Source organism: Saccopteryx leptura, chromosome 1 (assembly GCF_036850995.1).
Source record: "Saccopteryx leptura isolate mSacLep1 chromosome 1, mSacLep1_pri_phased_curated, whole genome shotgun sequence".
In the NCBI taxonomy this organism is placed as follows: domain Eukaryota; kingdom Metazoa; phylum Chordata; class Mammalia; order Chiroptera; family Emballonuridae; genus Saccopteryx; species Saccopteryx leptura.
Window position 1 is genome coordinate 78185154 of NC_089503.1, and position 25393 is coordinate 78210546.

Below are 25393 nucleotides of genomic sequence, written 5' to 3' on the forward strand. Positions count from 1 at the left end.
GTCCCCCCCCCCCAACAAGAAATTGTAAAGGACTCTAACTTCTTTATTTCTACTTATAAAGAAAAAATTCTATGTCACTCCTAGTGAGGAAGAGGTTAATTGCTCCCCATTAAATCATTGCTCTGATTAAAAAAAAAACCTGAGGCATGTAACAATTATAAAGGCTTTCACAAAGTTGCTGCGTTGAAAAATGGTTAAGCATAGATTTCATCATTCTTGCAACTGAAGGCCCTTCTTCCCAAAGAACAGAAAGACCATGAAATTTCATTAATTTGGACTGTCTGAGGAGGATTTTATAGCGGTTGAAAATATAGGTTCTGGAATAATCCAGGGACACATGTTTACTACTTGCAAATAAACACATAAGGTTAATGTTACTATTAACAAAGTGTTGCCAAACAAAAAACCTGCTTGGACAGTCTCTAATGAATAGTTACATAGATTGTTTGCAATTAAAACATCAGAATGGTGGTTGTTAAAATGAAAGTGCTTTGCAAATGGCTTGTTTCCAGTACATTAAAATTCCCCTGAGAACTTTCTACCCTATTAATTTATCTAGGTAGGGCAAAGGTAAACTTCAACAAGCCACATGACTATTACAAATTTTCAGATACGTGAAATGGATGATGAGGATTTACAGTAGTATCTATATATATATAAATATATATTATATATATATAAATTTAGGACATAAAGAATCGTTGAATTATGTGAAGATTAACTTGAAAATGTGTGATATTGAAAGAAAAAGTGTTGTCAGTTTTCTGATAACATTCAGAGCTCACTATAACAAGTGATATTTTCCCCAGAATTTTTAAGATTAGGTTTTAAAACATACCTCCTACCTAAGACCTTATATCAATCATGGAAGAAGGATAGTCTTAAAGAGCCAGGTGCCTACAAAGCACACATGCATTTTCAAGACTTTGCACATCCTCCTGAGTCATTTGCACTTTATTCATCCTCCTGGTTTTATCTGTCAGGTGAAAACAGATGTAGAAACAAATTATTTCCAGTGATATCATTTCTAAGAGGAATGCAGTGGTTGTTTTCACACCTCCAGAGTGTGTAGGAATTAAACAACTTTATAGTATTTTCCTTGGAAGAAATTTTCTTTAGAAGGAAATTTAAACTTTCAGTTGCCTGGTTATTAAATTTTCAGACATGGTCAGAGGTGACCAGTCTAGAGACAATAAGATTTCCCCCACTTTTTTTTCTTTTCTGAAGTGAGAAACAAGGAGGCAGAAAGACTCCTGCGTGTGCCAGACTGGGATCCACCCAGAATGCCCACTAGGGGGCAATGCTCTGCTCCATTGCAACCAAAGCCATTCTAGTGCCTAAGGTAGAAGCTATGGAGCCATCCTCAGCACCTGGGCCATCTTTGCTCCAATGGAGCCTTGGCTGATGGAAGGGAAGAGAGAGACAGAGAGGAAGGAGAGGGGGAAGGGTGGAGAAGCAGATGGGCGCTTCCCCTGTGTGCCCTGGCTGGGAATCGAACCCGAGATTTCCACACACTGGGCCAATGCTCTACCACTGAGCCAGCTAGCCAGGGCCAATAAAATTTCCCTTTTTAATGTAATTAGAAATAGCATCTCAGTGCTCTTATGGATTTTTAATAAAAAATAAAAATAAAAAGATGGGTCACTGCTCTTTATAAGCACTGTTTCTGTTTCTGAATAGCATCTGCTGAGTACAGAGCATGATGCCAGGCACTTCATCTGTATCATTTGTTACCAAAAGCCTTTGAGGGGCTTATTACTACCCTTATTCCAGAGGTGACAAGACTGAGATCAGAGAAGTTAGGTAACTTTGTCCTTGGTTGCACAGCTAAGAAAAAGCAAAGCCAAGGTTTAAACCCAGATTTACCTTTTTTTCTTTTTCTTTTTCTTTCTTCCCTTTTTATAATTTCTTTTTTTAAGTCCTCTGTCTCATTATTCTCAGCTACAAATTAGACATCGTAACTTTTTCCAACTTCTCTGTGTTTTAGACTTCCTCGCCATTAAAGGCCCAGTACAAATACAACACACTGTCTTATCTTTCCAGTCACACAGCTCAGCATTGTTCTCCTACTCTGGGACAGCCAGAGTTATCAAGGACACATATTAGGTCACACCTTCTGGAATAGCTTTCCTAGGTATCTGTCTCCATGTTGCTGCCTGAGGCAACACGGGGACCTTCTGTTGTATCCTCTGGGCTCTTGCTCCTGTGCCTTGTGTCCAACAGGCTTAGGTGGGGAATATGGAGAATCACTACAGTGGTGGTGTGTTACCTCTGCTATGAGAATCCTGGGGCCCAGATGGAGTTGGAGAGGAGTAACCCTTTGGCAGCTCAGGAAAGAGTGCCGAGATGAAACGGCCAAGCTGTAGCTGACACAAGCCAGTGTATTAGAGAAGACACAAAGCCTGTGTCAGATCTAAAGTAGGAAGGAACCTGGCAACCACATAGTTGAGTCGAGGCCTTTGCTGGGAGCATTCAGATAGAACTTTGTGGAGTTCAGTGAAGACATGTGGGAGACTATGTGCCCTTTTACTGACCTTATAATTCTATTGGATTATATAATTGAGTGCTGTATATTGTGGGAAAACTAGACCATTTAGATAAGCCAAAAATATTAAGTATCGTCACCCCATCACCCCAGGATAACAACTGTATAGACAGTGATTCTCACCCTTGACTGGATATTAGAATCATATGGAGCTTTAAAAAAGTCCCTATGTCTAGACCCACCCCCATACCAAATCATTCAGAACCTCTGGACATGGGACCTTGGCATGTGCATATTGTAAAGTTCCCCACGTGATTCCAGTGCACAGCTAAGTTTGAAAAACAGCAACCCAGGCTCCTCAGAATGCCATGTACTGTGGGGAACCTGCAGTTCTGCCTTTCTCACCTGCTCTCAGGTGATGCTGATGCCAGGGTCCCACTGTGCCATACATTGAGGATCCAGGATATATATACTATCCTCTCAATAATATTTAACAATACGTGAAGGATTTCTTACGAGTAAGTCTTTGAGCAAATTACTTAAGCTGCGAGCATCAGTTTCCTTCTCTGCCAGATGACAGGGTAAGAAGTAGACATTTTACAATTTTTGCTACCCAAATGTCTAGACACATTTGAAGGCAGTCTAAAGATGGAAAGCAGGCAAGATTCGACCCTTACACACATATGATGCTCTAGGCATCCTTGGAGCTCGTAGTAAGAGTAACATTCTGTGAGCATTTACTATGTGCCAGGAATCACACTAAGCATTTTAAATCAGTTATTTAATTATAATAAGCCTCCTTTTTACAGAGGGGGAGGCTGATATTTAGAGAAGCTAAGTGAGTTGCAGAAGCATAGGCAGCCGCCATGGGGGTGGGGTGGGCCGCAGAGCCAGGCTGTCTGATGGCAGAGCCTGAGTCCAGGTCAGGGTACTGCTGCCCAGTATACCAGGGTGCTTCTCAGACCAGGTAGTCTCCAGGACCCCTCCATACAGGGTGCCTTAGGTTGCCAGCTACTCACTGTTCCTTATTTTGATCAACCAACATTTAGAATTGTGCAAAAAAAAAAAAAAAACCTTGGCAGAGAGAGAAAGGGGGGTGGTGTATGCCCCATATTGCACATCTGAGCACACACATCCAAGGTATGTTAATGGCACCCAAAAGATGGCATCATTTCATATGACATCCTTAATATTGGTTCACCATATGGAGCTGGATTTCTCTGAAGAAACCCAATATGGCATTCAGAGTTCAGCTAGAAAGGCCTGGAGACTTCCTCAGGTGCGTCAGTACTTCTTCATCTCGGCCAAATGAAAAGGCAGAGCCGGAGGCCCGCGGGAGGTTGGGAGGAGAGCCAGCAGGAATGGTGATGAGGGGAGGGGTGGAGGGGAAGCAGATGGGACTGGGACGTATCCAGGTACCCAGGCAAAATTTAACTCACCCACAGCATCTCTCATCCCGTGTGTGTGTGTGTGTGTGTGTGTGTGTGTGTGTGTGTGTGTGTGTGTGTGTGTGTGTGTTCAGGGTGGGGGGCTGGCAGGACTACCTGCTACAGGAGAGAATATTCAGAGGAAAAGGCCTTTGGAAATATCCTGCTCCGTATATCTTCTTTATTGCTCCTTCTTTATTGTCTGTTATCTTATCCTTCACCCTGATGACAAGCTGCCTTGACCCTGCCGTCCCTAATGGCTCTTGTCTGTAATGAGTGCCACAGTGAGGGAGCAGGGCTTGTCTGAACCTCGGAGCTCTCCCTCAGGGCTGTGGGCAAGTCCATCTGTCAGCTGGGCCCGAAGGGAAGGTGCAGGGTGCATGCTGGTATCGACACTTTCCTTCACAAGCTGGCTCTTCCCCTTTGCTGTGTGGAGTAGCTACCAAATCCTGTCTCCAGAGGGGAAAGTGTTTCTTGCTGCCTGTGATTTCCTTGCTGCTAATGCAGCAAATGCCATCCACTGGCTTGCAGAAAAAGAACATGAAACTTAACCTGTTACAAAAGACCAACAGCTCTCAACCATGTTTGACCCATAGGCCCATAGGGTCTTCATACTTTGGCTTAAGATGCAGCCTCTTGGTCGGTTAGGAGTTGTGGTTCGATCCTGGTCAGGGCACATACAGAAACAGATCAATGTTTCTGTCTCTTTCTTCCTTCCTCTCTCTAAAAATCAATCAATAATTTAAAAAAAAACCAAGATGCACACACACAGTTTTAAACTGTTCTGTGAGCACGTTAGAAGTAACTATAATATATATATATATAAAGAAAAGTTTCTAAGTTGCAGGCTGAAGCTCCATTTGTGATTTCTCCTGTCAGATATAATTAAGTAAATTTAATAGCAGCTGAGCCTATTGAATTGAACAGCTCCAAATCTTCACACTTGATAAAACAGCACTTGCTTAAGAAGCATGCCTGATGGGGCCAGATTCTAGAATCCTGTTTGTAACCCCCTATACCTGATATTGTAAATCTTTTGTATTTTTTTCCTTTCTGGTTATTTTTTTCAAATAAACATCATATAGTGTAAGACCACTCATTAGTATTTTTTAAAAGTAAACCTAATAATACATGTGTTCACTTCCACTTTAAGTTTTCCTATAGTCCTGAATTTGCATTTACTGCCTCCCTTTTATTCTCTCTAAATTCATTGCAGAGCCCTATATCCATATGTAATACTGCAGGGAACATTTTCAGGCTTCCTAACGGACTAAAATGAGAGGTGGAAATGGAGGTTCTAGAAGTTATAATCTTGGGGAAAGACGAACATGGGAATGAAGTACATTCACAGTTAAGCAATGTTTTCACTTCTTCCCTTTTCAGAAGGACATACCTGAGTGTTTAATGTTGACTTTGTGGATAAATAAAAACTGGAATATGGCTTCCCTTCTTGCCAATGGGCCCCGCACTGCTGGACTTGGACCCATCTGGAGGAAACTGGGGACAGGCGAGAGAACGGGGTGGGGGTGGAAGAAGGGTAATTGCTGGAGCCTTGGAACCAGCTTACCGGCAGAGCTGAGGCTGGGGCCCAGGTCTCCTGGCCTCCAACTGAGGCACTCTGCATCCTCATCTGCTGGGGAGACACGGAAGAATGTTCAGAGTTTCTGGGTTTGAACCTTTGCTCAGTCATTGGTGACCTTAAGCAAGTTATTTAACTCAGTTTCTTCCTATAAACAGAGACAAAATAGTTTCTATTTCTCTGAACTCTTGCAAGATTAAATGAGAGCATGTACGTAAGCAGTTTAGTATTGAGCCTGGCACACAGTACCCAGATGCTAGACACTACTGTAGTGTTATCTGTCCACCTTTCCCTGTAAATTAGACAGAAACCAGGATGTGGAAGAAGAGTGGGACAGCCACAAAGCCCCTGTGCATCGCATTAAAGATTAGACTTTTTATTCAGCAGCTGAAAACAAATTTTTAAAGGCTATCAGGAACTGTTCTTATGACCTCCCATTATCAGCATGGAAGAGGATGCCCAAAACTTGGGAAAATATTAAAATCATTTGAAGAACGGAAGAGAGTATTCAGATAACTTTAACTCCTATGCATTGGGACCATTATGGCCTCTTGATAAAACAATATTGAGAGTTCTGAAAGACGGCACCCACATCCCCAACATTCAAACAAGTTTGCTCGATACCTACAGTGTGCCAGGTTCTACGTTAAATACTAAAGCACATGATGAATAAGACCTAGTCACTACCTTTTCGTTTGTGCACTATTTGGAAAGATTAACTCTTTAACAAATAGCTAAAGCCAAATACTGGGTGCTATGAGAACAGTATTAATATATTCAGCAAATGAAGAGACACTGATCTAAGCTCCTTGAGCTCAATTTGTGAACTACCTGAAGTCTCTGCCTTCCTGAAACTGTGAGCCAATCGTTGAGTAACATGCACCATGCTAAAAGAGGAAGGGTCAGAAAAGATTTCCAGAGAAGGTGACAATTGAACTGTCCATTAGGATGGTGAGGGGTTTACTAGATACAGCTGGGGGTAAGCGTGGAGGAACAGAATATGAAAAAGAGTAAGCCTTAATTTTGGTTCACAGGGCTGATAATCTTAGTGTTGTTTTTAAGACTAAACTCAGCTTCCAAGAGTTTTGAAAATAATGCCGAAACAGCTAGGAACTACACTGTTCCAGGTATCACTTGAAGAAAATGTGAATGTAATGGCCGGAGATTACACAGCTGTGACCCAGGACACCCACAGGGGGAAAGAGCAGGGAAAAGATGTCATCCTTACAAGTATCACTTCTCAGACTGTAACGACTGAGAGCAGTTGAGTTTTCTTTTGAACAGGCAGCTGCATTTTCATGCTCAGTCTGTTTCTCAGAGAGATCATTAGGTTCCGCCGTCTCCACAACAAAAAGTCAAAAGTAGCCATTTTTAAAGTAATTGCACAGTCCCAGCCATGTGCCCTTCCGCCTTCTTTACAGAGTATCAATCACTTAGGACTGGCATAACTCCCCTCCTAAATTGGAGGTTTGTGTATGTAATTATATCAAATGATGTGTTTGTTTATATCTCCGAACCACATTCAAAAGCTTGCCTATGATTTATCTTTGAAATTCAATTTCATCATGTCAGTCCCCAATTTACTGTGCCCGATGGGTCTACGGTTACACGTGTGATGTACATGCCTCTCTCCTGCAGAGATTACAATGAGGTTGCCTTCCACGGTGATGAATCACAGCAGTTGAAGAGGGAGGTTGCTCTGTTTTATTCTTTTTCCTTTTCTAAAGCCCGACTGCATTCTGCTACAACAAAGTTGTTAAAAATGAGGACACAGCTCTGGCAATTTCAACTGATTCCTCTGGACTGTGAGGGATGGCTCGCTGCATTCCTTTCTGACTGTACAAAGCACAGCGGTGCCGAAGCGCCGTAGCTCATCTGAAGTCTGTTCCTTCAGTGCAGCGGTTTTCAGCCGGTGTGCTGCGGCATGCACGTTCGTGTGCCATGGCAGGCACGCTGGTGTGTTGAAGAAATTTTTGAGACATGCAATCCCTGACTGTTTAATCAGGACCTCTCACCACTTTTCCCTTCGATTGTCAAATATAAAAGTGACAACAGCCAATGCAACGATGGCCATCTAGTGCAAACGCCCTGTCTTGAACCATAAATATATAGGTCATTTAATCGCATTGCATCTTACTGCTCATGTTGTATAATGAGGTTGCATCTGATCGGTTAATTCATTTTACCAGAAATCCTTATATACAAGTAGAGGCAATTATATACAAGTAGATTTTTTAAAACGTCACTTGGGAGCAACAAAGAATAGATAAGTATATACACACACACACACACACACATATGTATATATATATAAATCAATTCTTTTTTTTTTGTCATTAGCAACATATATATGTATTGGGGGGGGTGCTGCAGAATTTTAGTAATTAGTGTAAGTATGCCATGAGATGGAAAAGCTAAAAAAAACTCTGCTTTAGAAGGAAGAAGGCTTTTGCCCCTTTTTTGTGTAGCTGGGCCTGGCTTGATAAGCTTTAGTTTTTTTCAGTGCAGATAGCTACCAGTTGTGGTTTCAACCCAAAATGTTTGGCTCATTATTTTTGTGTTTCAGAACTCCATGGACAAACCTGATCACTCTATTCATTCCAATCCCTCTTCATGCTAGATTCCTAAACTTAATTCATTCACCCCATCATTCATTCATTCATTCATTCATTTATTCATTCAAGCATTTTGAAATGTCTGTCTTCTCTGAATAGAAAAACTTGTTAAAATCTAAAAGGCAGAGTTATGGCCCTGGGTGGATACAGCATTGTCCCGAAGCACAGAGGTTGTCAGTTTGATCCTTGGTCAGGGTACATACAGGAACAGATTGATGTTCCCCTCTTTCTCTCTCTCTCTCTTTCTCTTTCTCCCTCCCTCTCTCACTAAATCAATAAATATTTTTTTAAAAAGGAAGAGTTATGGTTTCCTACAGTTTTTTTAAACAGCTTTACTGATGTATAATATACATAAAATACCATTTATCCATTTAAAGTATACAATTCAATGTGTTTCAAAATACTTATGGAACTGGGTGACCATCACCATAATCTATAATTTCAGAGTACTTTCATCACCCCCTCAAAGAAACATTGTACCCATTAGCAATCATTCCCTATTCCCAACCCTACCTCATCTGATTTCCTACCAATTTTCACTTTTGAATTGGATACTTTTACCTAATTTGTGTGAAAATACAGGCGACACAGAGCGAAAGAGCTGAAGCTTGCAGAGGTGATCTGGGCTTTATTCCAGGAAGAGAAACTCCTTGGCTTTCTCACAGCGCCAGGTCCTCTGTTGTGTGTGTTACTTCAGACTTTTCAGGAAGCCTGTAGCTTTCCCTATTGGCTGATAAATATGTGAAAACCTCATCCTGTGGAAGGTATGCAAATGGAAGGGGAGTCATGCTGATCTCCCAGTTACACATGTGCTTTGTGAAAGTGTGTGCCTTTCCTAAAAGATTACCCTAAGAATGATCAGGAGAGGAAGCTGACCTCTTTACCATGTACTGTCACACTACAACGGGCTGTGGTTGCATGACCTGGGCAAGTAGGGCCCTTAACAACACAAGTGTCCTCAGGAGAATAGAGGTCAAAGGTCTCCTGGTCTTTTATGTCTGGAAGAGCAGCAGGCAAACAGCGGAGTGGAGGCTGACAGCCCTCCACCCACTCATTGCCTCTATAGCAAACATTTCTCATTCCCATTGTGACCTCTCACAGGGCATACCCCTGAAGAGGTGAAAGCCTCCCGCCTCCTTTTGAAATGACACTTACTTCTCACTTGGGAAGAGCCTCTGTTGACATGTGACCTTGTAAAATAGAAAAGCCTGAAAATGAAGGCATCAGATCGGTATGTGAGACACCCACTGGGGTGACCACACCGACCCAAAGTCAGTGTGGATTATAGAGAGCTGTGTTCCTCTTTATTCCTCCTCTGTCACCCCGCCCACTGTGCACCCACACATCGTCTCCGACTCCCCTTGGTTCTCCCAACACTGGTGCACTGAGCCCAGTGGCTGGACCCAGACGCTCCAGCAGCTCAGTGACCTCCCTCCTGGATGTACCTAAGCAGAAAAATTAATATCCATAAAAAGTCACAGTGAGGAAGCGGAGGAGGGTAGAGGGGATACATGGTGATGGACTGAGACCTGACTGGGGGGGGGGGCGATGAACACAAAGTACAGGGTTCAGAGATGTGTTGTAGAATTGTGCACCTGAAACCTAAATATATAATTTTGTTAACCAGAGTCACCCCAATAAATTCAATAAAAAGGAAAACAAAACAAATAAAAAGAAAAACTTAAAAATGCTCTGAAAACCTGGAAAGTGTAGAGAAAATTTGTATATATACATATAAATATGTCATCTCCAAATTTATATGATGCTTTTAGAACAATTTTGTGAAATTACTTAGTAAGATGGAGTGTGAAGTGCTTCAATGTTAAATACTGTTTTATGTTGAAGCAGGCATGCTGTGGTTGGTTATATGGGGTAAACATAAAATTAGAAATGTAATTTTTTTACATGCTGTCAATGTGGAGACAAAAGTTAAGAAATGTATATGGCAAGATTGAATAGTTGGAAGCTGTCAAATTATTTAATGTTAAGATATGTATATACCATACATAGCACTTAATGTTTCCAGAGGTTTGAGTAAAAGAAATTTTAACTATAATAAAATTGGTTGTTTCTTCTTCACAAAAATATGCTAAAAGCTTCAAGTCATTTTCATTATGAAGAATATGTGATTTTTACTGCAGAAAATGGAATCTTTGAATATGTGAATCTAATTTACATTAAAATACAGTTATCTGCAAAAAAGGGGGAAAAGTCAGTGAGATTCGGCAAAGAATAGTGGAATTAGTAGAACCTTCTCTTAGAATTGGTCTCAGGCATCACTCCAAAAGATCCAGATACAGTAAATGAGGGATGGAGTGGACACACAGTCTGTTTCTCAGGAGGTTGTGATGGGCAGCTGGAGAAGTTACTAGGTCTCTCACTTAAAATTCTGAGAAGAGTTTTCTCCCTATAACCTTGGACAATAGCTCATCTTTATATCCAAGAGTGCGGAGCACTGCACCATACACATGGAGGACCTCAATCAATGGTTTCAAATGAGTTCTAAAGGCACATACAATCTGCCTACCATCCAAGACTCTCCTAGTCTGACCGGTAGTGGTGCAGTAGATAGAGTGTCAACCTGGAATGCTGGCTGTCCCAGGTTTGAAACCCCGAGATTGCTGGCTTTAACATGGGGCTCATCTGGCTTGAGCTGAGGCTCACCAGCTTGAGTGCAGGGCACCCAACTTGAGTGTGGGGTCATCAGCATGATCCCATAGTTGCTGGCTTGGGCAAGGGGTCACTGGATCGGCTGGGGCACCCCAGTCAAGGCACATATGAAAAAGCAATCAATGAGCAACTGAAGTGCCACAACTATGAGTTGATGCTCCTCATCTCTCTCCCTTCCTGTCTCTCTTCTTTCTCTCTCAAAAATAACAAAAAACAACAAAAAAATGACACATTTTAAGTCTGTAGCAAAACTGAAGATCAGAATATAAATAATCTATCTCTTCTATTGCAATGTCATCAGCTGAGCTTAAATGAAGTTCCTATTCTCTGTTTTAGCCCAGGAGCTAGTTGGGCACTGGGGCTTCAGAATGAAAAGGCAGGTCCTCCTTCTGAAGGATCTCTGTCACCCTGTCTAGGAGGAAAATGCTGCAGACACCTGAGCAAAGGATTGTCATATAGGGCAAGGAGCAATGATAGTGGAGTGTACCAGTTCTGCTGGGACATGTCAAATGGGCGCCTAACCCTGGTGGAGAGGTCCCCTCTCTGACACCTTTACTAACGCCTGACCTAAACTTGAAATATCTAGGTGAAACAGTGAGTGGGGCATATTCCAGAAAGAATTCCTAGAAAGGCAGGTCATTCGTACAGTGGGAGCATAGAAAATCCTTCCGTGGGAGTGCGGGCAGCGGAGAGTGGAGGGGGGCGGCTGGGTAGAGCCCTGCTACTCCGCCTGGGGTTTCATTTTGAAGGTTTTCTCTCCAGCCCACCATGTCCTTCCACCCACCACTTCTGTGTGAAATAGAAGCTGGAGGTCATGGGTTTCTCAGCAAACCTTAGTAAAATACCTTTTCCTTATTTCATGTACCCTGCCAGCCTTGAGAGTGAGATTTTTTATGTGATTTTCTCTCTGCAATTTCCTGTCAATCAGCGTATGTCATGAAAACAACCCAAACCATAGTCTCTTCTCTTTAGGGACATTGTAGAATCAAGAAATGGAATGTAAGTTTGACCTCCTAATTGCCATTTGACGATAATAATAATAAAACCCGCTGAGACAAATTGGTGCAATAAGCTGGTGGCCTTGAAGGTTTTGTCTTCTGGTTCCCTTTCCTTTGTTTCCATCCGCAAATGGGTGATTCATCTGTGAGAACTACTATTCACCATTCAGTATCATGGGATGGATATTTCCCATGTGGAACTTATTTGTTGTGTGAAGATTTAAAAACATAATAAAATTACAATATCAAATCTTAGGTATGCGACTTATTGAATTTGAAATATTTTTGTGTACACTAGTTATTACAGAAATAACCATCGTTGTCTAGTATAACAAAAAAAATTATAAGCACAAAAGAATGTTAATAAGAAAGTGCTGTTTCATAGCCTGAATCTAATCAGCATCAACAACATATTAATTGTTCAAGAACTCTGAACTCTCTAATGAGGTTCCTACTGTAGAATTTTAGTCATATGCAAGTAAATCATTTTGATACCTCATTATCACAAAAACAATGGTTCTTTAGAGAGTTTTTCTATCCCCAGAGTGATTACAATACCTTAGGTAAGCAAAACCCGAACAAATTTTTCAGGCTTTCTTTGTAAATTCTATTTTGTTTTAAGAATAATTCTGAAGATTCTTAAATGGCTTATCCTTAAAAAAATAAAATAAAAGGAATACTAATTCTGAGACCATCCGATTGCTGCTGGGAACTGGAATGTTACTGGTGCCTATCACTTCTGCTTTTCCTTTAACTGGACTTGTTTCCCACGCTCAGTAATCTACTTGCCCCAGATATTTAAAAGTCAAATATTTTCATTTCTACACAGGTCTGATTACAACAACTTCAAGGAAATTGGACCGAGAACAGCAGGCAGAACATTTTCTGGAGGTAAGCGCACAGAGAGAACCAGCAGTCCTTAAAACGGACTCTCAATCTACTTCCTTAACCATCAACATTAAGTAGAACATTAACATATTTGAACACTGGCTTACATGATGAAGATGTCTCTCTAGAGTTGACCACTTCTGCATCTGGACTTTTCTGGTCCCTTCCTCGGCATGCCCTCCTGTGTGCCGAGCAGAGGGGATGGGGGGCAAAGCAGCCTTTGCATTTTGCTGAAAACAAGCAGGTGCATGCACATCCCTGCCTTGACTTCAGGCCCCTTGGTCAGTAATACGAAAAGAAAGATCAGGGTCAAAGCCCTTGGTATTAGATGTAGAGATCTCTGTGCTGGGGTTACAGTGAAGTGCATCATTGGGAGGTGTCTTGCTTTGTTCCTCATTTTTTTTCTGGGAGAGAGTTGAAGAAGAGAAGGCTGCTGGTTGATTCACTGCCTGAGATGACTGTTTCTGAAACTATAAAATGTGCTTCTATAATTCATTAAGACAGAAACAGCAACATTATAAACTATAAGAGCATTATTTCTGGAAGGAGGAAAAAACACCATAAGGCAAAGGATGAAAAAAAAATAGATATGAAAGAGCTTTGCAGAACATTCTTTCTATACTTATCAAGTATCTTTATTGGGAAACTTGAAATCTGAGTAGTGTGTGTGACATTGTGATTTAAGTGTGATAGTCTGGTATGGAACAGATGACAGTGCTTGGAAGTTATGGCTTTGTTAAGGTTTTACAATATGTCCATGCTTCTAAGATGATCTGTTAGGTCCTCGGAAACACGCTGGAATTCACAGATCCCCCTGGTGCACGTACACACACACACACACACACACATACACACACACGCATGCACACACCCTTCAAATCTTGTGTTCTTTAAATCAGTTCGCTAGCAATGACTTACATAACAAACAATGAACTTGGAATCGGTGCCACTGGGTCCTGGGGCTGCCCTGCCCTGATTGCTGTGAAGCTTCCAAAGCTATTTAATTGCCATGAACCTCAGTTTCCCCTGTTGTGAAAAGCAGTAAATAATTACTATTCCATATACCTCAAAGGATTACTATTAGGATCAAATCTTATATTTTTATATCAAAGTATTTTTAAAATTCTTAAGGTATTACACATAATAAAGGATGATTATCATGTAGCATTAGGATAACCCTTTGAAAACATTGCTATCATTTTATAAAGATGAAAGACTCCAGGCTGCCAAAAAATAATTATTATAATTTTTTTTTCAAAATTATACCAACGGGCTGTAGAATGTACCTGGTCCAGAATTGGAATATGTTTGCCAGAAATAGAACACTTTCTAGTATATTTATGTGCTCTTTTCCTGTGCAGCAAAGAGTCCATCGCTCCTAGAGAGACTGTGTTCTCAGGTAGTTGAACCCCTTACCTCCCAGCAAGGAAAAAGAGAGTGTGTGTTAGCTGGAGAATCCACCTGAGATCTCTTACTGACTTGTCCCTGGACAGGTGGCATCCTCAGGGTGTGTGCTGGTGCAGAGTGTGACAGTAGAGGAAAAGCACAAGAGTGTTTTCCAGGCACGTGATTTTACTTCTCAAAAGAATCCTTAATGGTTGCACATCCTTTACAAACTAAACATCAAGACTGACAAACATGTTGATTCTTAGGCTGACACAGATAGATCTGGAACACCATTTCTTAGTATCGGGTATAATCTGCCTAAGGCAATAGTGTAGCATCGCAATTAAGAGCCTTATAGGGCTGCTGGAAGGTTCAAATATGAAATATGAGTAAAGCATCCAGTCCAACATCTGGTACTAAGTAGGTGCTCAGTCAAGTGTCGTCATAATTTCTGTGGTTTTAATTATTATCATATGGTGTCATAATACCCGGACCCTACTGAAGATCTGACTTCAGCTCCACATTCCAAGATGATAGTAGCTCTAAGCACTACATGTGGGAGTCATAGGCAGCCACCACTGGACTTGGCCATGTCCCTGGGACTACTCTATGTGCTGGGGATACAGAGTGAACAGGAAGGATGGGAAGACACATGATAAACAACTAAATGCTATGACTTCAGACACAGACTCTCTGTGACCACTCAAACAAGGTTTCATGGTAGTGCCTGAAAGTGGGTGGCAGTGGGCAGCATTCAATAGACTGGTTAGGAGGGCCTCTTTAAGGAGGTGAATCTTGGTGACATGAAGCCAAGATTGTATTCAAGGTCAGTATGGTCAAGAAGGCAAGTGTGACCACCAACCAGTGTGATCAAAGGCAGAAAGGTGGAGGAGGGTAATATGGTAGTATATCAAGTTGGAAGAAGCAAACAGTGTCATGGGAATGGCTCTGAATTGGCTTGGGAGTGCAGTGGAAAGTCATTAAGCCAAGTGACGTGCTGCAGTTACCAGTGTAAGAGGCTGATGGCTGCTCCACTGGGCAGAGACAGGCTGAGGCAGGGCTCAAATAGTGGAGAGAGGCCCTGGCCAGTTGGCTCAGCAGTAGAGCATCGGCCTATTGTGTGGAAGTTCTGGGTTCGATTTCCTGTCAGGGCACACAGGAGAAGTGCCCATCTGCTTCTCCACCCTTCCCCCTCTCCTTCCTCTCTGTCTCTCTCTTCCCCTCCTGCAGCCAAGGCTCCATTGGAGCAAGGTTGGCCCGGGTGCTGAGGATGGCTCCATGGCCTCCGCCTCAGGTGCTAGAATGGCTCTGGTTGCAACAGAGCAACGCCCCAGATGGGCAGAGCATTGGCCCCTGGTGGGCATGCCGGGTGGATCCCAGTTGGGCTCATGCAGAAGTCTGTCTGACTGCCTTCCTGCTTCTAACTTTGGAAAAATACAAAAAAAAAAAATAGTGGAGAGACATTGGGATCTTTTGGAAGGAACCAGGTGGTTTGGATGAGTGCCGTTGAAAAATGATTAAAGAAGACTACGTAGGTGATGGGAATAAGCTTTATTTAACATTTCATGAAGTGAACCATCTCCCTTCAGAGAACTAAAAAAGTGACCAGAAAGAGAGAAGCTTTTTTAGGATGAAGGTTAAAGATCATGGAAGAGAAAAATGTAAACTATCTGATTGTCTGGGGCCACATAGTCAACCCTGTTTGGGGTGAGAAGGCCCAGGATTGGTTTGGCGTTAGGGATTGGCTGACTGGACAGGCTGCATTTCTGGTCACACAAACATTGATAGGGTGAGGAAACGTACCTAAGTTTCAGTTTGCTGACATGGCACCCTGGACAGGAGCAGTTTTAGACATAGGAAGTTATTTCAACAGAGTGAAGACAGTGGGTCAAAGGGGATTGCTATTTAATACAATCCCACATGGTTCTGGCCAAAAAGCAGCACACTGGCTTTTCTTTTTCTTTTTTTTTTTTTGTATTTTTCTGAAGCTGGAAATGGGGAGAGACAGTCAGACAGACTCCTGCATGCGCCCAACCGGGATCCACCCGGCACGCCCACCAGGGGCTACGCTCTGCCCACCAGGGGGCAATGCTCTGCCCCTCTGGGGCGTCGCTTTGCCACGACCAGAGCCACTCTAGCACCTGAGGCAGAGGCCAAGGAGCCATCCCCAGCGCCCGGGCCATCTTTGCTCCAATGGAGCCCTGGCTGCGGGAGGGGAAGAGAGAGATAGAGAGGAAGGAGGGGGGGGTGGAGAAGCAAATGGGCGCTTCTCCTATGTGCCCTGGCCAGGAATCAAACCCGGGTCCCCCGCACGCCAGGCCGACGCTCTACTGCTGAGCCAACCAGTAACTGGCTTTTCTGGGTTTTCAAAATGGAGATCTTTAAAGCTGCAGGTCATTTGAACCATACCAACTTGCCCTCTGCATGCTTCCAGGGACCCCTCATTACGTAAACTCGTTCATTTAGTAAACTCTTCTGCTAAGGAAACCAGTTAAATAGCTTTCTCTCTCTCTCTCTCTCTCTCTCTCTCTCTTTCTCTAAATTGTATAATTTCTGATCACTTTGTTTTTTACACATAACATTGCTGTGACAGTTTGAATGACATTCACTTCTTTTTTTCTAAATGGATCACGGAAAGAATATTGTTTTAACTCAGCCCCGCAAAATGGATAGATGGATGGACGTATGGATGGATGGATGGATGGATGGATGGACGGACAGATGGATGGACGTATGGGTGGATGGGTAGAGTAGATAGATAGTGCAAACTAGAGTTCTGTACTGTGCTGTACACACGTTTTTGTAACCGCTGATATATTCTTCATTTTTAAGTGCTGGGTATGAGTGATTGACCTCCTGGCAAGCCTTTAATTTGTAAGATGACCCTGTGCTCCTCTCAATCTCATATTAACTTTCTGCTCTATTTTATATCTCCCCATCACAATGAAATCAAGTTTCTCTTCTTGAAAGGACTCATTTAGAAACTGACTGGACAGGTACACTTATGAATAGGTAACCAGGAGGACATCAATGATTTGTTTATAGTTTGCTATTCTTGTGATAGAAGGCACTTTAATCGTACACTGCTGGGTGTCTGCCTATACATTGATTTAAGATATTTAGCTTGACCATGTGTGGACTGTAAGGGTGTTTGAATCTATAAACATTCACTTCAAATCTCTGACTATTAGAGGAAATTTATTAACAGAATCCAAGGGACTTGCTAAAGAAACAAGAGCAGCAAAGAACTGTAAAAAATTCACAAGTATAGCTTATCCTTCTTAGGTGAATTCTAAGTGTTAAACTCGTGCCTAATTTGGAAGCCTGTTATGTGAAAATATTGGTCTGATTTACTCTCATTTCCATAAAATGCAAAAATATAGAATTTTCAACTCACTTATTCAAAGGCATATACATTTCGTGATAGCCAATTATGATTGTAGCGGAGGTAGAAACCTAATTCCAGCAAATAGATGCAGAAAGTTGATAATGGATGTATAAACTAAATAGTGAATTAACATTTTAGCTTAGTGGTTGTGAATTCAGTCTTGATTACCTCATTATCAGAGAAGGAAGATGTGGAATAAGGGAACAAAGGCAGTAATTTTTTTTCCTATAGTAGTCACCTGTACAGATTGTTTCGTTCCCTTCTGAACTTAAACTCCTTGTGCGCTTGAAACTTGATTTATCACGCTAGTGAATGGAGGTAGTGTGGGAAAGCATGGACGTTGAATTCAGGCAGGCTTGCCATGCTACTTTGGGACTGCTCACAGAGCTCAGACTGGCTATTGGACCTCTCTGGACTGCCTTTCCCTCATCTGTAAAGTGGAGATAACAATTCCTAACATAGGGTTGATATAAAGAGGATAGGAAATACCAGGTAAAAAGTGCTCAGGACACATCTTGTTAGACAGTAAGTGTTCCATGAATGGTGGTGGCTGTTGTCAGCACCAACTGTCTTCTCTGTGCCCAGAGCATCTAGCCCCAACCCTGTAAAAGAGGAGGCATTCAATAAATGTCTGTGAATGAACGACTACTCTAAGAGACCTTTATTTCATCCCTCGCTGAGATCCTGAAGAGGGTATTAGCACCCTGGAGAGTGCATGAGCTCAGAGACAGAAAGGATGGAACACACTGCCTCTTCGCATTGGCTCCCATGATCCTCCACTTCCTCAGCTGTGAAGTGGCCTTACCACTCCCTACCTGGTAGGTGAACTGCACAAAGGGCCTACCACTCAGAAACACTGCCAAACCCTCATTGGTCCCTCCCTCCTTTCTGTCCTCTCCCTTTCACCCTAGTCCTCAGCAACACCTTGTCAGTTCCCTGTCTTTTTCATACTGACCCCAGTATTTTGAGTAGTTTATAGCAGTTTGACTATTCTTAAAAGATACATCCACCTAGATAACTCTATAGTCCTGGCTTAATTGTGTGTAAATCTTTTTCTTGCTTGCTGAAAGAGTATTCGTTTGAATCCCTTTTGATCTTGAAATGTTTCTCTGTTCAGGGCTAGATAGTTCTGATAAAAGTCTCCAAAAGAGAACAGAGAGTAATATTTTCTTTGCGAGTCAAAAAAGGTGATAAGACCCCATAACCAATATAAAGACAGAGGATGAGAAATGCTGTTGTGTGTGTGTATAACCTGAAGCAGCCAAGAGAATGTGGTGATATTTTATAGCACAGTTGGTATACATAGCAAAACACATTACAGAGGAATACACTAGATCTATAGGAATGTAAATTATTTAGTATCTGTTCCTTTAGCATAGTCATTTATATCTATTGTCCTCCATAAGGTGCTCCTCATGTCACTGTTTTTTTTTCTTTCTGTGTAAAAATCTCATCTCTTTTTATAGTTTTATTTTCTGAGGGAAGAAATAATGCTGTTTGGTAAGTTTTTATAACATTTCCTCCTTGCCTTAGGATGCAAATTGATTTTTTTCAGTGAGTGCACTCCTTAGTGGTTTCTTACTTTGATAAGCGTCTGCTTTGGAAACGATGATAATTTCTGGTGGTGAAGAACAGCAGGCCTATTTCAACCCATTAAGAAGTCCATATTTTGATAATTTAACTCCAAGAGAAATGGAAGTTTCTTTCATAAGTCTCTCTTTCTGCCACCATCAAAAAACTTTGCAAGAAGTACCAGGAAGCCCTCAAATAGATGGAATATATGTGCACATAAGCAGGACCTGGAGCAGGCTCGAGCCTCAGCCTTTGAAGGAGAATGGGGCATGAGTTCTGTTTTCCAGAGCTCCCAAGAGAGCATAGCATCCTTTCTTCCAGTTCTCCACTGCTAGGACCATATCTTTTCAAGCCTAATTGTTCATATTCATGTTATATTGAGTTTAATGAAGTTCATGGAAATGCACTCTTTTTTTTTTTTTTTTGTAAATGATTGGAAGGGAGACAGAGAGACAGACTCCCACATGTGCCCCAACCAGGATCCATCTGCCAAGCCCCCTACAGAGCAATGCCCTGCCCATCTAGGGATGTTGCTCAGCATATAAGCTATTTTTAGCACCTGAGGCAAGGCTACACAGAGCCATCCTTAGTGCCTGGGTCCAAATTACTCAAAACAATCGAGCCATGTCTATGAGAGGGGGAGAGAGAAAGAGAGAGAGAAGGAAGATGGGGGTAGAGAAGCAGATGGTCGCTTCTCTTGTATGCCTTGACTAGGAATAAAACCTGGGACATCCACATACCGGGCTGATGCTCTACCACTGTGCCAACTGGTCAGGGCCTCCTTCTATCTTAAAATCTTCATCAGATGCTTATTCTGGGCCTGGCAGAGGGGTAGGCACCAAAGTTCTGATGTTATAGTTTTGTTTTGGGGTTTTTTTGTGGTTTTTTTTTTCATTTTTCACACTGAAGTCTATTAGAGACAATACTGCTGTGTGTTCATGAGCTATTACAGCTAGCTGCTGACCTATTATCCAAACCACCTCTCTCCCATTATATAGATGCAGAAACTGGGGCTGAGAAAAGAGGAGAGTGATCCACAGTCACACAATCACTTCATAGTCGTGTCCAGTACCGGTCTTTGTCCCTTTATAGAACAGATTTGGCCCTAAATCTCCATCAGCATATTGAAATGTGGCAGATTGAATTGTCCTTTTCCAGCCTCATTTGCTATCATATTTAGCTGGTGTCAAGTGAGCCCACACTGAAGGACCAGCACATACTTGTATGAAAAGAGGCAGTCTTCTCTTACTCTCTGTGGCTGTCTACTCCCTCAGCTGCTCCTCAGCACCTACCACTGCCCTTCCCTGCCCACCCAGCTCTGGACTGGGGCTCTCTCTGCTACTGGGCACTTTCTCGAGCCCCAGGACAAAGTCCACCTGTGAGGACACTGTGCCCATGTTGTGAGTACCAGGTTGGACTCCAATGGAATAGTAACTATAGACCAGGTGTTATGGGCTGAATTGTACTCTCCCCCAAAAGCCATAATTTGAAGTCTTAATCCCTGGTACTTTGGAATGTGATCTTATTTGGAGTTTTTAAAGAGGTAATTGAATTAAAATGAAGTCTTTAGGATGGGCCCTAGCTCAATATGATTGGTATCCTTATGAGTAAAGGAAATGGGGACCAGACTCGTGCAGACGGAAGACCATGTGAGGCCACAGGGAGAAGACAGCCAACTGTAAGCAGGGAGAGAGGCCACATGAGAGACCCGTCCTGTGGACACCTTGACTTTAGGCTGCTAGCCTCCAGAATTGTCAGAAAATAAATTTCTCTTGTGTAAGTCACCCATTCTTTCTCGTTTGTGATGGCAACTCGAAGCAAACTTATACCACAGGCCAGACTTGATTTCCCGGCCTGTCCTGCCCGTTTTTTATCCCTCAACCCTCCGAAGGCTGTCTAAACATCACAGACTTGACTAAGGGACTGGGGTAACTATAATTACCGTCTAGGGCAGGGGTCTCAAACTCAACTCAGCATGTGGGCCGCAGAGCAAGATCACAGCCGTTCGGCGGGCCGCACTAGGTCTACAAAAGGCAACTGTTATGCAATACTTTTCTCACTGCAGTTGAAAACAAAAAAAAAAATCAGTACAACAAGCACAATAGTACATGCAGTTTACTCAGTGTCACAAAACGACCAGAAACTGTAGTTCGCATCACAACTGCTGTTAACTAAGCTAATATCTAGCTAGGATGCTAGAGAAATGAAAAAATACAAGTAGGCCCCTAGGCTTACTTAATTTTATCCAAAATATTTTGAACTTCGTGGATTAGTCTGCGGGCCGCACAAAATTGTTCGGCGGGCCGCATGCGGCCTGTGGGCCGCGAGTTTGAGACCCCTGGTCTAGGGGGATAAAACCTCTATCTAAATATTGTTATTTCAATGTTCCAGGCTCCGTGCTGGAGTTAGAATCTTCAGGAAGGCCCCCTCAGGGCACCCCTTGGCTTCTGTCCGCTAAGCTCCCCTCGGGCGCCTGCCTCCTGCACACTCCGCAGGCAGGGGTCCCAGACACCTGCTAGCTGTACCCGTGGGTATTGCTCTTGCTCAGGAATACACCCCTTTTCAGCAACAGATTTTTCTAAAATGATATCATTCTCAAGTCTGAAATAATGTCCCAAGAGGATTTCTGCAGGGCTTTTAGAGGTGGCCATTGGCACCCCTAGTCCAGTTAAACAAGGAGGAGTGGTGGTGTTGGTGGTGACATGTGCCCGCACATGCGTGTGAGGTAGGAGCAAGAGTTGCCATCTGATTCCTGCAGAACGGTTCAGGTTGGCACAGGCCCTAAAGAATGATCTGGTGTGAGATCTTCCCAGCAGTGTAAATGGCAGATGTATTTCCCAACTGGTCAAAGAGTAAATATTGAATCAGACACGCAAACAAACTTTTCTAAGCAAATATTAATTCTCAAGGATTATTTGTTCAAAACAGAGATTGTGAGATGCCCATGGGGCTGGGCAGGTGCTTCAGAGGAGCAGCAAGTGGGCAGTGGGGCTGGAGGGGAGTAAGTACGGTGGGTCTCACCTGCCCCTTCTAAATAGGCCCAGCCAGGGGCAGGTGTGGAAACAGGTGGGCCCAGTTTCATCAGAAAGCCCTATTTCCCCTGAAACAACAAAGTTGGATTTACATGTTCATATCTCCCTTTATTAAATGTTGACACCATTTCTTTGAACACTATACACCAGTGAGCCCCTGTTTTGCAACATTTGCTGTAATAGAAGATTTCTTACCTGCCTCATAATCTGTAATCCTCTCACAGTAAAATAATTCACAGGTATTATAGAATACAATTCATTTCTTAGCATCTCTTAGACCCACATCTTTTCACAATGTGCCGCTTTGGACCCGTAGACATATAAGAAATGAGCCCACGATCTCTTAAGAGATGAGACCCTATTGAGGTTGGGAATGACAGCACGTGAGGACCTGGTTAGGACCTCAGCTGAGGGCATCTTCCCACCCCACCCCCCAGGTGTGAACCAAGAAAGGGAGGTGGTGCTTTGGGTCCCCAGATTACACTGAATTTCTTGAGCCTTATGTCTGCCTTGTCTCCAGTTGCCAGCTCTTCACTTAGCTGTGCTCATCTGTGTCCCTGGTTAGCCTCCAAGTTAACAACCTGCAGGCAAACACATACAGTAGGAGAGTTGTCTGGTGTAAATCCTTGACTCCACAATTAACTGCCTCTAATTTACCTGGTTAGTGAAAGGTTGCATTTGATTGGCTCCCCCTTGGATCCGAATCCTAATTAGTAGGGCAGCAGTACATGAAACCTGCTTCATCAGACCAGACCCAGGAAGGTCCTTCCATCCAGCGGCTCAGCATGGAAATGGGAATGAGTGAGCTCTTACGCTCTGCTCAGGGCTGCTGCCAGGGCGGTGATTGCTCCAGGCAGGTCACAGCTTGTTGAGCTGGGTGCACAGGCTGCAGGAAGCCAGGCTCTACTCTGGGTTTTGGAATGTGATGTAATGCTGCTGCTTCCTTCAGGCCTTCCTGGGCAAGTGCTGGTTGGATCCCGTGGGGAGGGCAGGAGTGGGGGAGAAACTCTTACCCTGCAGGTCTGATCACAGAAATGGCTTCTCCCTTCTCAGAAATCCCTTCCCTGCATGGCTCTGACAATCACGAGAACTCCCCACTGCCAGTCACGCATCCTGGAAGCCAGGCTGGCTTCTCCTCCTTATGTGGTGATGCTCAATTGACCCTCTGCCCCGTGCTTCTGAAGCTCCTGCTCCCTCTTTTTCCCATCATGTTGCTTTCCTTGTTTATTTTGTGCCACAGACCCTCTGAGCTCCGGAATGATCTGTCTGGTCCGATTTCCTTCGGGCCCTTCAGAAGCCATCCAAGCCCAGCTGAGCACTTTAAATCGGCTGTGAGAAAATAAAAAATGTAATGGCAGCAAGGTCAGAACGGGAGATTCCAGCCCCGGTGCCTCTGCTAATGCAAAGGAAGAGCGTCTTTGGCTCACCTCCTGCTGGCGGCAGACAGCTTCGTTCACAGGAGCTGTTGTTTCAGGACCTTTCAAGTGATGTGCTTTTGTGGCAAATCAGGGGCTACCGGCCTCATCTATTTCCTGGCAAGACTGGTTTAGTGAAATGCTGAGAGGGTTGTCAGGGGAATGTGGGTCACTGCAAGGAAGGGAAGTCAGGAGAGCCTCAATGTCAGAGCCAAGGAAAATAGGCTGGTATGTGGGGGCAATGCTATCCGTTCCTTCAAATGGAGAAAACCTGCAATAAGTTTGATTATTTTACCATTTTTATTTTTTTAAAAAAATGCAACACTGTGTATTCTACACAATTATTCAGTCTGACTTAGTAAGAAATAAAAAATGTTATAAAACAATGCCCAAATTATAGTAGTCCTTTTAGAGTTTGTTTTGATCTAAAATTTATATCAAGCTAATCTTGTACCACAAATACAGACAGAGATGGCTAAAGTATAGGCTTTGGAGACAGGCAGGTAAATCCCCCAACTTACTAGCTATGCAGCCTTTTTTCATCTAGCCTCAGTTTCCTCTCCTGTTATTAGGATACTAATAATAATAGCTTCTTCATGGGCTCTTGCGAGGATTGGCATGTTGCACAGACATTGCACACATTAAGTGTTTAATATATGTTAGCCATTATGATTAGAAGCTTAAAATTTTTCCTTGTGATCCTGGAAACAGTCTTCCTGTGGCAAAATTCAGAACATTTAGTGTCTTTTGTTATGCACTGTATTTATAGTTTGGCTCATAGTTGTTGAATATACTTATGGTGCTTTAATGAGCTAGCATCTATGAATGTACCTAGAGTAGTTCCTGCCATATGGTATGCACTTAGAAAGTATTCATTCCTTTCTTTGTTTTCTGAAGAAGAGCCCAAAGTTTCAGAAATTTATCGTCTTCCATTTGCCAACCTCCATTCTAATGGATCGTGACCGTGTAAGTTGGAACAGCTCATTTTCCGAAGACAGGCTGGATGGGGAGTTCACGAGGTGTCTGGCCTGGCTGTGAAGAAGGTCCCTGGGGCTGTCCTGGAGGACCTGCCTCCCCTGGCATTCTAAGTCAGAATCTGAGATGGAGACAAAGGCATCCAAGCTCCATGGCAGAGCTGTGGCATTCCCAAGCATCTAAGATCTCAATAAAATAAGTATCCTTGACATTAGCCTGGGATAGATACCTAGTTTTTCCAGGTTGACCATTGTTAAACCTACCTTGGCTCATCGCTATCACGCTTTTCCCCAAATTATAACCACTTTAAGTCCCTAAATTGTGTTTAGTTGTTAATGTAGTGTGTTTCATATTTAAACACAAAATTGGTAACTTTTTTCTGTTTCATTCAGATGTCAGGACTTCTACTGTGTGAAGATCATGAACCAGTCATCAGTAGTCAGGAGGTTCTCAGTGCAGTTCACCCACAGCATGATTAATATCCAGCAACAAACACTGTGATTCAGAATTCATTGCTTTACTGGTTTCAAGCGGTACCTCTCCTGCGGGTGCTTCTCAGAATATTAGCAAGCTGCAGGATGAGCTCCCCAGAGATTCTACATTCTCTCCCTTCCTGGCTCTACCTTTGGTCAAGGTCAACAGTAGGATTGGAGGCCAGTACTGAGGAGTACTCCCAGCACCTAGACCAATGCCTGGGACATCGTAGACACTTAGTGAATGTTGGTTGGACTTTAAATTTAGGGTTCCAGGTAAATCACAAGCCAGATAGTCCATGTTTCCCAGGTTACATTACTCTGTACTGACCAGAATTCCACAGGAAATTGGTACCTGGTCAAGATGTCGGCAGGTGTCCTGCAGTGCCTGCTGACAGGCCAGGAGGGAGAAGGCTTCACCTCGCTGCGCTCCAGTCAGTATAGAAGCTGTTGGCCAACCCACCCCAGCGTGTACTTGCAGCCGAAAGCA

The 25393-nt window shown here is 43.0% G+C and overlaps 1 protein-coding gene across 1 annotated transcript in view; it reads left to right on the forward strand.

The window, feature by feature from the left end:
- FAT3 (FAT atypical cadherin 3) overlaps positions 1 to 25393 on the forward strand; it is a 700951-nt gene that overhangs the window by 476783 nt on the left and 198775 nt on the right. Inside the window, exon 4 of the mRNA XM_066370577.1 lies at positions 12604 to 12665. Coding sequence (XP_066226674.1) covers positions 12604 to 12665 — 62 coding nt within the window. The remainder of the gene's footprint in view (positions 1 to 12603; positions 12666 to 25393) is intronic.